The 13823-nt window shown below is 39.6% G+C and overlaps 2 protein-coding genes and 1 pseudogene across 5 annotated transcripts; 1 reads left to right on the top strand and 2 right to left on the bottom strand.

The window, feature by feature from the left end:
• Positions 1 to 200: 200 nt before the first annotated feature.
• On the bottom strand, positions 201 to 1415 carry LOC147941240 (uncharacterized; annotated as a pseudogene).
• A 1499-nt stretch (positions 1416 to 2914) lies between these two features.
• On the top strand, positions 2915 to 4520 carry LOC104701027 (dormancy-associated protein homolog 3). Of its 3 annotated transcripts, XM_087458215.1 has the most exons (4): positions 2915 to 3122; positions 3273 to 3455; positions 3931 to 4046; positions 4393 to 4520. In XM_087458215.1, the coding sequence occupies exons 1-4, from the start codon at positions 3008 to 3010 to the stop codon at positions 4393 to 4395; spliced, it is 417 nt and encodes a 138-aa protein (XP_087314341.1). In that variant the 5' UTR covers positions 2915 to 3007; the 3' UTR covers positions 4396 to 4520. The 3 variants fall into 3 exon arrangements, with proteins under 3 accessions (XP_087314341.1, XP_087314342.1, XP_010414955.2); XM_087458216.1 differs by lacking the exon at positions 4393 to 4520 and having other exon boundaries at positions 3273 to 3460; positions 3922 to 4301; XM_010416653.3 differs by lacking the exon at positions 4393 to 4520 and having other exon boundaries at positions 3931 to 4301.
• Positions 4521 to 4959: 439 nt separating this feature from the next.
• LOC104701028 (uncharacterized) lies at positions 4960 to 10901 on the bottom strand. Of its 2 annotated transcripts, none has more exons than XR_002032731.2 (7): positions 7748 to 10901; positions 7425 to 7539; positions 6681 to 7343; positions 6070 to 6596; positions 5869 to 5993; positions 5551 to 5707; positions 4960 to 5478 (listed from the first exon to the last, which is right to left on the bottom strand). XR_002032731.2 is itself a non-coding variant. In XM_010416654.3 (7 exons), exons 1-7 carry the CDS (start codon positions 7936 to 7938, stop codon positions 4993 to 4995), a joined length of 2259 nt encoding a protein of 752 aa, XP_010414956.2. In that variant the 5' UTR covers positions 7939 to 9502; the 3' UTR covers positions 4960 to 4992. The 2 variants fall into 2 exon arrangements, 1 of the variants encoding a protein (XP_010414956.2); XM_010416654.3 differs by having other exon boundaries at positions 5551 to 5702; positions 7748 to 9502.
• Positions 10902 to 13823: the final 2922 nt, after the last annotated feature.

The following is a 13823-nucleotide window of genomic DNA, read 5'->3' on the forward strand; positions in this document are numbered from 1 at the left end:
GTACGTGAACAATATCAAGTACTAGTGTCATAAAAACCTCTCCAATATTGACCAAACAAAGCCATAAAAACCATCAACGAGCCAAATCAAAACCTCTCCAATATCTCTCTAATCCTAGCCGCTACATGAACAAACAAAACAAACACAAGAATCAATGAAAGGAGTGTCGTACCATAGTCTTTTGTGAAACTGTTGTGATGCTAATACGGAAGTTGATGTCCTCTTCCTATCTTTTCAGTTATAACATCACGTAGAGCCTCCATTGATCTATCACCAGTTGGAATGTAAGGAATATATTCAATGTTACCTTCTTCTTCATTTTCTACAGCTTGGTCACCATGATTCTCATAATTATCTACCACCTCCCAATAAGCAAAATCACGGTCTTCATAGTGTGAATCTCGAATAAAGTTGTGAAGTGCCATAGTTGCTGTCACAATCTTTATCCACTTCTTCAGCTCATACTTAGGATGTTTCCTATCTAAAATCCTCCACTTTGCTTTCCAAACACCAAATGTTCTCTCTATCATTGAACGCAAACTAGAATGTATACGGTTAAACAGCTATCTAGTGCTAGTAGGTGGTCCTCCCCTTGCAAACAGATCAAGATGATACCTAGCTTTACGATGAGGCCCTAGATAACCGGTTCTAGTTGGGTAACCTGAGTCTACTAAATAGTACTTGCCATTTGGTGGATGAGGGAAGGAAGGTTCATGAGTAGCACAATGTGTTAAAACCTTAGTGTCATGTGCTCTACCAGGAACTCCAACATAAGCAAATATAAATTTCATGCTGAAGTTACAGATCACTAGAACATTCATTGTTGGTTCAGATTTTCTGCCTCTATATGCTTCAGAGTTATTAGATAGAGGGCGAACAGATATATGAGTGCCATCCGAAGCACCAATGCAGTTATCACAAAAAGGCCAATACCTATCATCATTTACTAGTTTAGGACTAGGTTTGGAAAACTCACATCTCGATGGCTTCACTATATCTGCTGCAAGCTTCAACAGAACACCCAAAACATCATCTAGCTTTCTTTTTACTGTATCTAAAGAATGTTGATATCGTTCAGCTAAGACCCGTACTGTTACATCTTGTGCCACCATCTCAAGAAACATTGCTACACTCTCTTCAAGATAGACATGGCATGATTCTTCAAGTTTATATTTCTGTGATAGCACTTGACATAAACTCAGAAACGTACCTTGATTCATACGGAGGATATCAAAACATTGTTTCTCAGACTCATACATAAACCGTTGCACCCGACGCCAACCTCCACCTCGATCTGTCCTTTGAACCTCTCTATTAGTATTAACTCCACAATGTTCTTGTACTGCATAATACATGTGTTCTTCTTCCTGTAATATCAAGTCCATGTCATCATCCTCAAAAAATGATCTGAAAGTATCCTGCAATAAAAACAAGCTTATTTCATTCAAAACATTTATGTAATATCAAGTCCATGTATCTCAACAAACATTTCTGATCAAACCAAGCTTATTTCATTCAAAAGAGGTTACAAATCGAACTTCTCAACTCAAAACAGAGATTCAAATCAACATTTGATAAAAAGAGTGAAAATACTTACATCACTGTTAGGTACGGATGTCATCTTCTCTTTGATAGTTTGATTGCAAAATAACAAGCTGCAAAACAAACATATGAAACCAAAAAACAACATCTCAATCTCTTATGTTACATGCGATTCCACAGTCTTAGAATCCTTATGTAACCACTCTTTATCATGGAAACATAAGTTTCACTTCAGGATTCAAATGATTCATGTTAGTGTGCATCCTAAGACTATGGTTCTCTTACTTAGATTTTGTAAACAAAAGAGTAGTAACTCCCTCCGTGTATCGTCTAAAACTTGATACTAAACTAGCAAATTTCTTAAGAACATGAGCTATCTCATCGTTTCATAATCACCCAGATGCAAAAAAATCAAGATCGATACTAAAACATAGTAGAGTTTGCTTCTGCTACAACATGAAACTAAAACCAAAAAGCAAAATTTGAAGAATCGACTTACGACTGTCGTGAGCTTGGAGAATCAAAATGAATCTGCAAGCTTCTTCTATGGTGAAGAATCGATTGAGCTGCGAGTTTCTTCTATGGTGGAGAATCGATGGAGCTGCGAGCTTTGAGCTTTGTCGAGCTTCGAGCTTCGACTATGGTGTCGCACAAGTCGATTTTTGAAATTAGGATTGTCAAAATTAGAATTTGGGGGAACTGATTTTTAGGGTTATATTCAATTTTAAACATTTTTGGATGAGATCACTTTATCCAAACTTTATAAAAATACTCATCCGAAAATTTTAATTTTTTTAAATGAGTTTTGAAAATACAATCAGATACAGCATCCAGATTATGCTCTTAATTATCACTAAACAAACAAAAATACGTATTTACATCTACATACTGCATCTGGATTAGCAAACGAACAACACCTAATAAAATTGAAACTACATCTAATTGTCATGCTCGGATAGTAGAAGAAAAAGAAAAAAAAAAAGAAAAAAAAAAGGAAAAAACAAAATAGAGCTCCGATATTAACTAAAAGTGAGAGAACTTGGTCTCTTTTGTTGGCGGCTAAGATCAAAAGGGAAGGGTAACACTGTAAATAAACATACATCGAGGGGTATTCTAAACTTAATCAAGATAAAGCTAAGGACACAACCGTAAATAAAGTAAACAAGAGAGCGAAAGATGCGGTCACGTGAGACGCATTAATAACCCTCCGATGAAACGCCACGTGGCACTCCGATCTAAATATCTCGACCTTATCGGGTCCCACACTCGACCTTATCCACCTTTACGTAGAGCTATGATCCAGACGCCACGTCAGATCAGATCAACGACTCAGATCTTTTCATACGCCTTTAAATCATCGCCTCCTTGTTAAATCATTGAATCTCTCTTACAACAAACAAGTTTTAAGAAAAACTCCTAAAAAAGACCCCAAAAACTTTAGATTCTTATCAATTTCAACCCCTTTATGGGCTTACTTGATCATCTGTGGGATGATACCGTCGCTGGTCCACGGCCAGAGAACGGCCTTGGCAAGCTTCGGAAACACCATACCTTCAGTTTCCGACCTAGCTCCGGCAATGGTACGCCGTGTTATTGCTATAAAAATTGAAACCGATTGAATCAACGAATCTTAAAATTAGTAAAAACATGCACTGAAGTATTTAAACCTGATGATCGATCCGATAACATCGTTTGATTTGATGTAATCTTTTAATGGCTGTGATTATTAGATCAATCTGAAGGTGGAAGTGCGAGATCGTACGGTGAGGATTCGCCGGAAGAGGCTGTGAAAGTTACACGTAGCATCATGATTATTAAACCACCGGGTTACCAAGGCGGTTCAGCTCCGGCTTCGCCTGCCGGTTCAACTCCGCCGCTGTCTCCTTTCTCTCCGCCACCATCTCCGTTCTCCGGTGAGGTTTTTTTTTTTTTTTTTTAACTTTACCACTTTCATATCATTGTTAGTTAGGTGAAACAGTACACTCACTTAATTCGTTGAAGGGTAATTTTGTCATTTAATGTTTATTAAATCATGTACTGCGATTAGATTAGGTATAGAAGTGTGTGTGTAAGGCATATAACATAAAGTTTTGTCTCATAGTGTGTCCATTATGATTTGATACTCCAATTTGGTCATTATGTGATATTAGTTTGGTTATATTGGTTGGATTAGGTGTGTTGTCTTGTCAAATGTTGTTATACGTTACCCAACATAATAGGAGGATTTGACAAGTGTATGTGTGTGGATGTTAACATTTCATTGAAGTCGGATTGATAGATTTTTAATACATGGTTGAAGGAGTCAAAGTTTTATGGGTTTAAAGTGAATGTATGAGGTTTACTAACGAGAAAATGATCATTTTTGGGATGTGAACGGAGCAAACGCAGGAGGAAAGGAACCCTTTCGGTTTAGGAGGCGGTCGACGTCGGATGCGTTCGATAAGGCAGCAGGAGGATCAGGATCAGAGACTGGACCAGGGAGCCCTCCTCCTACTTACGGCATGTGATCTCTAACACAAATCTTGAAAAAGATGAACAAAAACAGAGTACCCTTAAGCGCTGGCGTTCTGACAACATCAAGTGGTCGATTGCAAAGTCTTGTTTCTTTTTGCTTCTGTAGGCGAAAGAGTTCTTTTCTGCGTGCGTGTATGAGTTTGTTTGTGTGTTTGTTTTTATGTGTTATCCCACTTTTGTAATGCTTTTACGCTTTTGTACATTTTAGCTGCAATGATAATAACAGAAGACATGTAGATGCTTGACTTTGGGTCTTTCTATCTTATCAGTTTATAGCTTATCTATCCTTCACATCCAAGTAGAGAAGTAGACCACTCAAAAAAAAACACTACACTCTGATTTTTTGACATCAAAATCTCTTTGTAGGCCATGCGAGAACGACTTTTAAAACTTTTCCTACACTAAAATGTTTTATCTCCGGACTCTTTCAAAATTTTATAAAAGTTCATTTTACGATAACCAAATATTACACAAAAATCTGAAAAATCATTTTGTAATTGTGGAGACAGCAGGGTAAGGGGAACAAAATGCACATGCTAAATAAGTGAGACCCTACAATAGCTTGGATAACTAAACAAGTGGGACCACATGCTACTTAGACCACGGTGCCATAAACGCCAAACCCTCAAATGTAGTAACACTTGTCATTTAATAAGGTGTAAGCGACTCAAAAGTAAGACAAGCAAAGTATATCTTGTACATTGTGGGATCCTAAAGATTCTGTTTAGGTAAGTCCTCCAACACATCTCGGGTTCTGGACTTTTGAACCAGCGAATAATTCAAGAATTAAAGAGGCTCAACGATCTATAAGTTGTTAGCTAACTTACAATATATTAAGCAAAGCAGTCTAGCTGATAAAAGACATACCAAGAATCGTATCAATTTTGGTCACACCAATCCATCTTTCTAAAAAATTATGCAATTTCTTTGAAGTTTTCACCCGAATATTACGTGTTTATACAAATTATCACCACCATCAACATTAGAATAGCTCATAACAGGATACGGATATCTCGCAACTTGTACTTTCTCCCCCATCGCCAAAACCTTACCAGAGTTCCGATACCATGGTTCTACGTATGGACTTGCGGAAGAAGATACATTTGACGATGAAGCATCGACGATAACTGATCCCCAGTCCCGTTCACCGGTAGCTTCAGTTATCCTCTTCCGTACCAACAATTTACCAACATCTTCTCTTCTTCTCTGTGTTACACTTCTTAGAATCGATACCGACAATAGCAAGACGAAAACCGCATCTTCCTCAGGTAGAAACTCCACGGCTTGATGCTTCCAGTCGATTAGAGCAGTTGCTTTTTCTGTTGGATCTTCTTCTGTTGACCTTACCACTGTTACAAAACCTTCCTCGTCTTCTTCATCTTCTCCTTTATATTGCATTCTCCGTCCAGTTAATAGCCGAACCTATATTACCGAAGATATCAGAAAACGGTTTGAAAAAAACGCGAATAAAATTCTTGAATCTTGAAACCCTACCAGCGAACCAGGGTTTCTTGAATATAGACCTAGCTCTGAGATAGCTCCTGATGAGTCCCAACGGATACGCAATTCGTCTTCAGTCCAAAATTCCCAAGCAGCCTCCCAATCCTCAACTGGTTCTTTAGGCGTCACGGTTCCAACCACCTTCCCTGTACTAGACGAGCAAACACGATGATCGGTACTCTGCTTAAGACTGCTACTGTTTCATTTTCGACTTTCTTATAATAGAAACCATATTTTCCAGTTTTTCTAAAGATATATTTTGCAAACTCAAACGCTAAACAAAATATCTTCTTGTCTCCTAAGTCAATGTACCTGGAGCTTTACCGATTGAGCCCTCGATATAAGACCAAGAACCTACACGAATCTCTGTTATCCGCTCCTCTGATTTAACTGGGGATGGAACTTCACCTCCACGTTTAAACACTCCTTTTCCCACTCTAAACCAAATTTAGAATCAAAGAGAGTCAGTTCAGAAGGAGAAACAAGTTTCAACAGACATATTGTGGAGCTTACCTGATTCGGATAACGAAGCATTCTCGTCCAGCATGATCAAGAACGGTCCGTGTAAGCCATCTTCCTTCTTGAGGTCGGAAGTTGTTAGTTCTTTGAACTGAATCAGATATCATAGCACCTGAATCATCGGTAACTCGATCCGGCACAAATCTCAGCAAGTAGGGCGCTTGTACCGGGGGAGTAACCGAAGCAAACACACTCACTTGCTTACCGAGAAACCTACCAGATGCTAATGAATGTGCTCTTAACAGATCATTCCACGGGAACTCAATCACCCCTTCCGGTTTACCACTTCTGAAGCAAATACCACGAGGACGTTCACGATGTGATTCCAAAACAACCCCTAACGTCCCAAACTCGCAGTAAAGATGCCAACCCTTGTGCCACGAAGCATCGCGAGACAAATCTGTCATTTTCTTATCTAGCTGCAGCTTCCTATGACATCTAGCAACTCTCAAACGAAGAAAACTTCGATCTATAGACTCATTCCGCTCTGCTTTTGGATTCAGCCTTATAAATATACACAACTGCGAAAAATAATCATTTTCAGATACAAAAAAAACCACCTTTACTTCAGAGTCAAGACATTTACATCAAAAGCAAGAACTTACTTCCAAAACAAATCTAGGTCGAACGGACTTATACGCGGTGTTAACGTCCATATCAGAGACAGGCCAATAAAACACTGCGTTGAAACTAAGACGTGACTCATTCGCTATTACCGTCAATTCACTACCTGCTTTCTCATATGGTTGATTGAAGTACCTATCCCACAGTCTTTTAGTTGTTTCCACTTCTGTTTTCTCAACTGCTTCTCCAACTCGTACCACTTTTCTCGTCATCTCTTCCAACATCTCATCCACATCTTCTTTATATACCGTCGGGTAACTCTTATGTGTGAGCCACATAAGAAGTATATCAGAAGCTGGAATAAGACGAGATATCTCGTCTTTAAACTTGTGTAAGATCAACAGAAACCCTTTGTAACGTAACCGAGCAGCGATCAAGTAGACGGTTTCAGACATATAAGGTGCTGAAAACTTCTCCCAAAGAAACCTCTGCTTCTCCACTAGAGTTTTCACATCTTCATTCACTGAAGAAACAGTCTCAACTGAATCAGGATCAGCTCTGTTCTCGAAACTCTCCAACGGGTACCGTAAAACCCAAACCTTTTCGCATTGTAGAACCGCGTAATCCTCGTTCTCTTGATCGTAAATCGCAGGCTTCCCTATAAGTTTGGAGAATCTCTTTTGACAATAATCCTTATAACTCACCTAACAAAGATAAGATCGTAACGATATAATTCCCGATCAAATCAGAATCTTTGTTAAATAAGAGAAGGAAACAGAGCTTACTGGATTCAAAGAATGACAAAACCAAACCCATTCAATATCAATAGGAGGCAAAATCATCGGAGGCTTTAAACCAACCGTTAGATCAGAAATCAACGGCATCCAAAGCTCATCATACCTTAAAGAACACAACAACACTCGCATTTAATTACATGATCAGAAAAGAAAAAAATCAAACCTTTCAGGAATAAATTCAATCAGACTCCAATAAAGATCCAACCTTTAGGGACCAGAAGATACTAATAGAAAGATAACAAAATGAATCTAAACCGTCCGATCAAAACTCAGGAGATAAGAGTAAAGGTGAAGTTTTTTTTTGTTGTCACCTTCTAATAGCTTCCGCAATAACGGGTGGATGATGAAGCCATTGACAATCTCCGATAGACCTCAAAAGCGCTATGAGACGTCTCGCCGCAGATACGATATCAGCTCCGATTCTTACGGCGTCTACCTCTGAGATCTCGCTGAGACTCCGCGCCGCTACGCCGTCGGCGAACTCCGACCGTCCTAGAGACATTAGCTCTCTGAGAGAGAGAGAGAGTAAGATAGTATCTACAGACAAAACATTGACATGAGATTGGAGGTTTTTTTTGTCGAATGAAGAAACAGATATTTGGCGTATAGAGACCGTGGAGGAATAAAGTAGAGTTCATCTGAAGTGAACAAACACTTTTGTTTTGTTTTCTCTTTTTAATTCTAAATCAGTATTATAGTATAATTTTAGGTATTAAAGTAGACAATTATTTTATAAGAAGCGAATCATGTCAAGACACAAACCACCAAATTGGTGATGACAAAACCAAACATGAAATATTTTAGGTATGCGACTAGACACTAGAGCCATACTTGTGTTTTATATGATCGGATATATATATATATATGTGAAATATTTAAGGTACAATATTATCCACAACCAGCATATTGGTATGTTACTTTCTAAGATCCATCGACAAAACAATGATAACTCGTAACAGGGCTATCAACCGCTAGACTACTCGCTACCAAATATGGCCCTTGGGACACCTGGTGATATGTCTACCATGTCGTCCATCTGCGCCATAAACCAAGTTTTAGAATCATCTTCCGCCAATCGCAAAATCGCAAGCGGATTTAAATCTAGATTAGTAAAGATTTTATCGTTTCGAGCCTTCTAAATATAGCACAAGATCCAAGAATACACATTCGGGTTAAGGATCTGCTGTATGCGCCAAAATAAAAAAATCAATATTTGCAAAGATGGACTTAGAAGGAAAATTGCCCGACAGTGTTGGAAATGGGGATAAAGCTCAAACTAAGGGGATATTCTTATGATACACGTTCAGCTTCTTGGACACATCGTCTTCAGGCCCATTGGGCCTTTTCGCTTGCGTGATCTATCAATCACCCCGAAGCAGCACCCGAAGTCACCAAAGGTGGGTCTGTCTCCATTGACACACCAAGCAACAATCTTCACCAGAAGCAACAGTCTTCACCGATGAATCAAAACCAGTCTGTTCCGGGGCAGTTTCCTCCACAGCAGGGACCAAAGCAATCACAACACTTGAAGCTGCATGTTCCTCTGCACCCTCAATAACCAGCCCTGCTACATATGTGCTGATGCCTGCACAAGTCATCCTAGGATCACCAATCACAGGAGCCACATCTCCCTGAGATGACTCCAGCCCATCCTCCTGTTCTGAACCAGAAATCACCGGATCCACTCCTTCTTATACAGCAGACAAATCAGCTTCCTTATCAGCGACAACCAAACCAGCGACCATATGTAGACCCTCAACCCGCTGCAAAGTCTCCAAATCCGCAACCTGAGAGGCCCCAGCCTCACCATCCTGAAATAAGGCTTTGCGAACAACCTTTACTGGAATAGATTTGCTACCCACAGCCTGAGCTAGAGGTTCGCCACCCTCCACCACCGCCGTCTGCGAGTTCACAGACTCTTTCGCAGCTTCCCTTAAATGCCTATGCTCATTGTACTACTCATACTGAAACCGCCGATGCTTAGCCAAAGGCTCTCCTACTGCAGAGTCTAACTAAGGCTTTATGCCTCTCCAAAAATTTCTTTCAAAGGGACGCTCCCCTCTCCCTGAGATCCCTCCCCACTAGATCTCCCTCTGTATCCACCCCGAGAAAGACCTTCCTGACCAGATCCTTGCTTCCTCTCCGACTTGATAGCCCCCTTATAACTCTGGCTGTGTCGGGCTTCAACCAAATCCGGTAATGCCAGAGGAGCAGCAGCCTCTTTAACCGCCTCCAGTTATGGAAAATGATCTTTATCATTAACACAAACTGAAACTCAACTTAACCTCTCATAGCGGAGTGAAACGACGGTTTCTTCTCCATTGTAAAACTCAACTTTGGTTTCAAAACACAAAGTTTTAAAACCATTCACCGTCACCTGAACCCTGCCACCATCATTGTCCACCTCCTGAACACGCCCTATGTCCTCACCAATGCTTTGGAAAGTAGGCTCAACCCAGAACTGAAATGGCACCCCCATGACACGGACACTAGAAGGTCAGAGAAGATGGATAGATGGGATCCACTGTTGGACTCCATCTGACCATTGAAACCATCCAGTGATCAAAATGGAAAGGAACCATCTTTAACACCTCGACAATGTCCGCCTCATCATCAAAGTTGAACTGGAACTTACCCATTCCTAAAACAGCTCCAACAACCTTACCTTCCAAATGACAAATCCTTGGGAGCATGAATAGAAGCGTCTTCATGTCGTGCGATCGCAGATTCATACACCTTCTGATGACCGTTTTGGAATAGCCCTCAATCAATGTCGTATTAACAAAATACATGATCTTCACCTTACGCTTCACCACAGCTGGTAAAGCACCTCTTGCAGCTGAAACCTGACATAGAACCAAGCTTTGAGACATCGCAAACAAACTGGCAAAAGACCCGAGAACACAGAGGAGCAAGAACCAAAACCAAGAGAGACCAAAAAGAGAGAAATAAAAAATAGGAAATATGTATTTTCTCAACTCGGGGAGAAACCCTTTTATACACGTTCACCAACGAGATCCTCAACCTCTGCGTTCCAATCCACAAAATCAATACACAACCCACCATATCTCGCAAACTCCGCTTTCTAGCGAGAGACAGAACTGAAGAATCACACCAGATAAGACGCCGATAAAACCAACATTTTCAAATCAAACAAGCGAATCAGCTTTGAAGGATTAACCAAGCTATCCGCTTTTCCTTTCTGGGAATAACAGCTGAGATACCACATAAATGAGAAGCCACAATACAATTCAGATACAATCGAAGACATCAGACGATTCCAAATCCCCAAACTTTTCCCCAATTGCAAAATCAGATCTCAAATCCAATCACCAGAAGCAACAATCTATGATTACGCTCGTAGATGCTGACCAAATTAACCCAAAGAGACTGAAGAAAAACCGAAAAAAAAACCGAACAGAACACCTTCATCGCAGATCAAAACCCTAGAAATGCTATCGCCCTTCTAAAAATATCCACTCGTTTTCTAACTATATATACTGATTATTCTCATATATTTTGTCTTCTTTGAGGAGAGTTATCTTTTGAGTAATGTTTTTAGTGGATTTTTTATTTACTAGATTATGAACATGTGTTACGCACTGGTATGTATGTATTTTTTTTTTTTTTATTGTTTTAAACTAAATGATGATTCAAATAGCTATACATTAATTATTATAACGTTTTAATTTTTATTTTTTAATAATATAAAAATTCCTAATTAATTTTAGGAATTTTTGAAAAATGACTCTATCATAATATCTACTTCAAGCATGTCCTCTTCTAATAGGAACTATTGATAAGTTGTTAATAACTAATATGATCAATTACAACGTACTTTTTAGCATCAAAACTCGAAAAAAACATATCATATAACAATATATATACGAACACGGGACAAATATTTATATGGATTCTACTGGTAAACTATTTATTAACAATATTGCACAGTTTTTAACAAAAAAAAATGATATTACACTTCTAAAAGAAATGCTTACTTGATACACAATATTATGACAATAATGATACAATATACATATTAGTCAAGAAATTTTTGGGGAAATGGTCATTTTCTACCCATACACTTTCAAAACTGTCAATTTCTACATGTACAAACACACAGTCTCAATATTGATTTCTAATTTGGCTAGATTTTGAAAGTTTAGGTATAAAATTAAAAATTTATATGAGAACAAGTATAAATTGATATTATGTGTTTAAACAGATAGAAATTGGTACCTTTTTTTTTGAATGTAATGTTAAATTAAATTCAAAAGAAAAGTTCCTTTGTACAACTTGTGCTTCGAGGCTTTGAGAGTTTTAGACAGAGTACAAAAAATTGTAATCAATATCTAGTCCCTAGCCAAGTGAGTAAACCATTCTCATAGCGTTGATCCCCCGAGAGACCAATAGCGAGAAGTTGGTTTCTCATATGCTTGTCAATAATTTAGATGAGTCGTGAGGGAGGATTCGGAGTCTCACCGTGCTTCCTCCCGTTTCTCTCCTGCCAAATTGTGTAGATCATCGTTTGCAGAACAGAGCAAGCTCAGTGACTAGTTGTTCGATCCCTCCAGTTGCTACAAGCTGAGTTAACTATAGAGTTCCAGTTGGTTGAGTAGCGAGTCTTGTAGACATTTTTGGCAATGTTTTGCCAAATCTCAGAGCAGTAGCTACATGAAAAAAACAGGTGATCACGAGTTTCAGTGGCGTTATTGCAGAGGACACAATTACCAGGAGCAGCCGTGGACCATTGTGAAAGGCGATCACCAGTGGAAAGCCTGTTGCGGAGTGCCAACCACGTGCAGAAAGCCTCTTTGGGCGTGCAATGAGTAAACCAAGCACAACGGTGCCATGAAACCTCGACAGCCATGGATCGAGTCTGAAGCCAAGTTTCCATTGTGGAGAATTTCGAGTGAAAATTATAATTTTTACCTTTCCAAAGAACAACATCGTCCCTGAGGTTAGCTGGATCAAATCTCAAAGTAAGTTCTGCCTCTATCTGATTTAGTTGTTGCAGGCGGTGGCGTCCCCACACATCCGCAATGGTCATATGTTTACTGATCCCCATTTCAATAAAGCCTCGATCCCCTGCCACATCGACCAACCTACCCAAACTCGACCAGTTGTCGAACCAAAAAGAGGTAGTAAGTCCATTGTTAACTTCGGTTCTGCAGAAAGTAGCTGCAATCGGTCTAAACTTGAGGAGTTTCCTCCACACCCACAAACCAGCAACAATGGATGTAACAGACCAAAAATTCATGTGTTTTAGCAGAGTACTTTGTATCCACTGAACCCACAAAGACTTCCCCGACGAGACAATACGCCATATCAGCTTCAAACAACAGACATCATTCATCTCCTCTAAGGACCGTAGCCCCAGTCCATCTTCTTTTTTTGGCTTACAAACCTCCTCCCATGAAACCTTAGCTTTATGAGGATTCAAATATGGGCCTGACCAGAGAAAAGTAGAGCAAAGTTTGTCTATCTCCCTTATGCAGTGACGTGGAAGGCGAAATCCAGACACCAAAAGGTGCATAAACTCCAAATCACCGACTACATCAAATTTAACCGGCATGCAAATGAAAGAAATCGTGCTGTCCAACAGCCTATTTTCTGCTTTATATGCTCAATAAGTGGTGATTAGTCTGAAGTAGTTAGACGCTTGGTAACCAAAGGTAGTTTCAAGTATCGACCGGTAGTTTTCCCACATCAAAACGGTAACTGTTTTGGATTTCTTGGCAAGCGGAGGGTGAGAGGCCTCCCAAGTATATTGTAGACTTCTCCATACTTATTTGAAGACCTGATCTTTTAGCAAAACTGTCAAAAACAGCCACTATGCCTTCAATAGACCTAACATTACCATCAGACAAGACCATGAGGTCATCTGCAAAGCTCAAATGGGTGACACCAAGTTTCTTACATTGTGGATGATAACCAAATTGCTCACCAGCAGCACGATCCAACATTCTAGATAGAACATCCATCACTATTACAAACAGATAGGGAGACAACAAGCAACCCTGCCTTAATCCTCTAGAAATTTGAAAGAAGCCTGCAAGTTCCTCATTCACCTGAACAGAGAAGGAAGCCGTTGTCACACAGAGCATTATCCAATGCACAAAAACAGGTGGGAGATCCAATGTTGATAGCACATTGTGAAGAAATGGCCATTGAACCGAGTCAAAAGCCTTTGATATGTCAATCTTAATGACACATCGACTGGAAATAGCATCTCTATGATAATCCTTAACTAACTCTGTAGCAAGCAGAACATTCTCAATCAGAAGACGATCCTTGACAAACGCCGACTGGTTTCCGGCAATAAACTTTGGTAGAAGGAACTTAAGTCTGTTGGCTAATATTTTGGAGATCACCTTATACAACACA

This window comes from Camelina sativa, chromosome 7 (genome assembly GCF_030686135.1).
Source record: "Camelina sativa cultivar CO46 ecotype springtype chromosome 7, ASM3068613v1".
Classification (NCBI taxonomy): Eukaryota; Viridiplantae; Streptophyta; class Magnoliopsida; order Brassicales; family Brassicaceae; genus Camelina; species Camelina sativa.

What these genes read in the sequence shown, in the direction of transcription:
- LOC104701027 (XM_087458216.1), top strand. Translation starts at nt 3,008, where the DNA reads ATGGGCTTACTTGATCATCTGTGGGATGATACCGTCGCTGGTCCACGG. An exon ending in CCGACCTAGCTCCGGCAATG is followed by an intron (nt 3,123 to 3,272) that starts GTACGCCGTGTT and finishes TGTGATTATTAG; the next exon opens with ATCAATCTGAAGGTGGAAGT. An exon ending in CATCTCCGTTCTCCGGTGAG is followed by an intron (nt 3,461 to 3,921) that starts GTTTTTTTTTTT and finishes ATGTGAACGGAG; the next exon opens with CAAACGCAGGAGGAAAGGAA.
- LOC104701028 (XM_010416654.3), bottom strand. Translation starts at nt 7,938, where the DNA reads ATGTCTCTAGGACGGTCGGAGTTCGCCGACGGCGTAGCGGCGCGGAGT. An exon ending in ATTGCGGAAGCTATTAGAAG is followed by an intron (nt 7,540 to 7,747) that starts GTGACAACAAAA and finishes GTGTTCTTTAAG; the next exon opens with GTATGATGAGCTTTGGATGC. An exon ending in CAAGAAACCCTGGTTCGCTG is followed by an intron (nt 5,479 to 5,550) that starts GTAGGGTTTCAA and finishes TCGGTAATATAG; the next exon opens with GTTCGGCTATTAACTGGACG.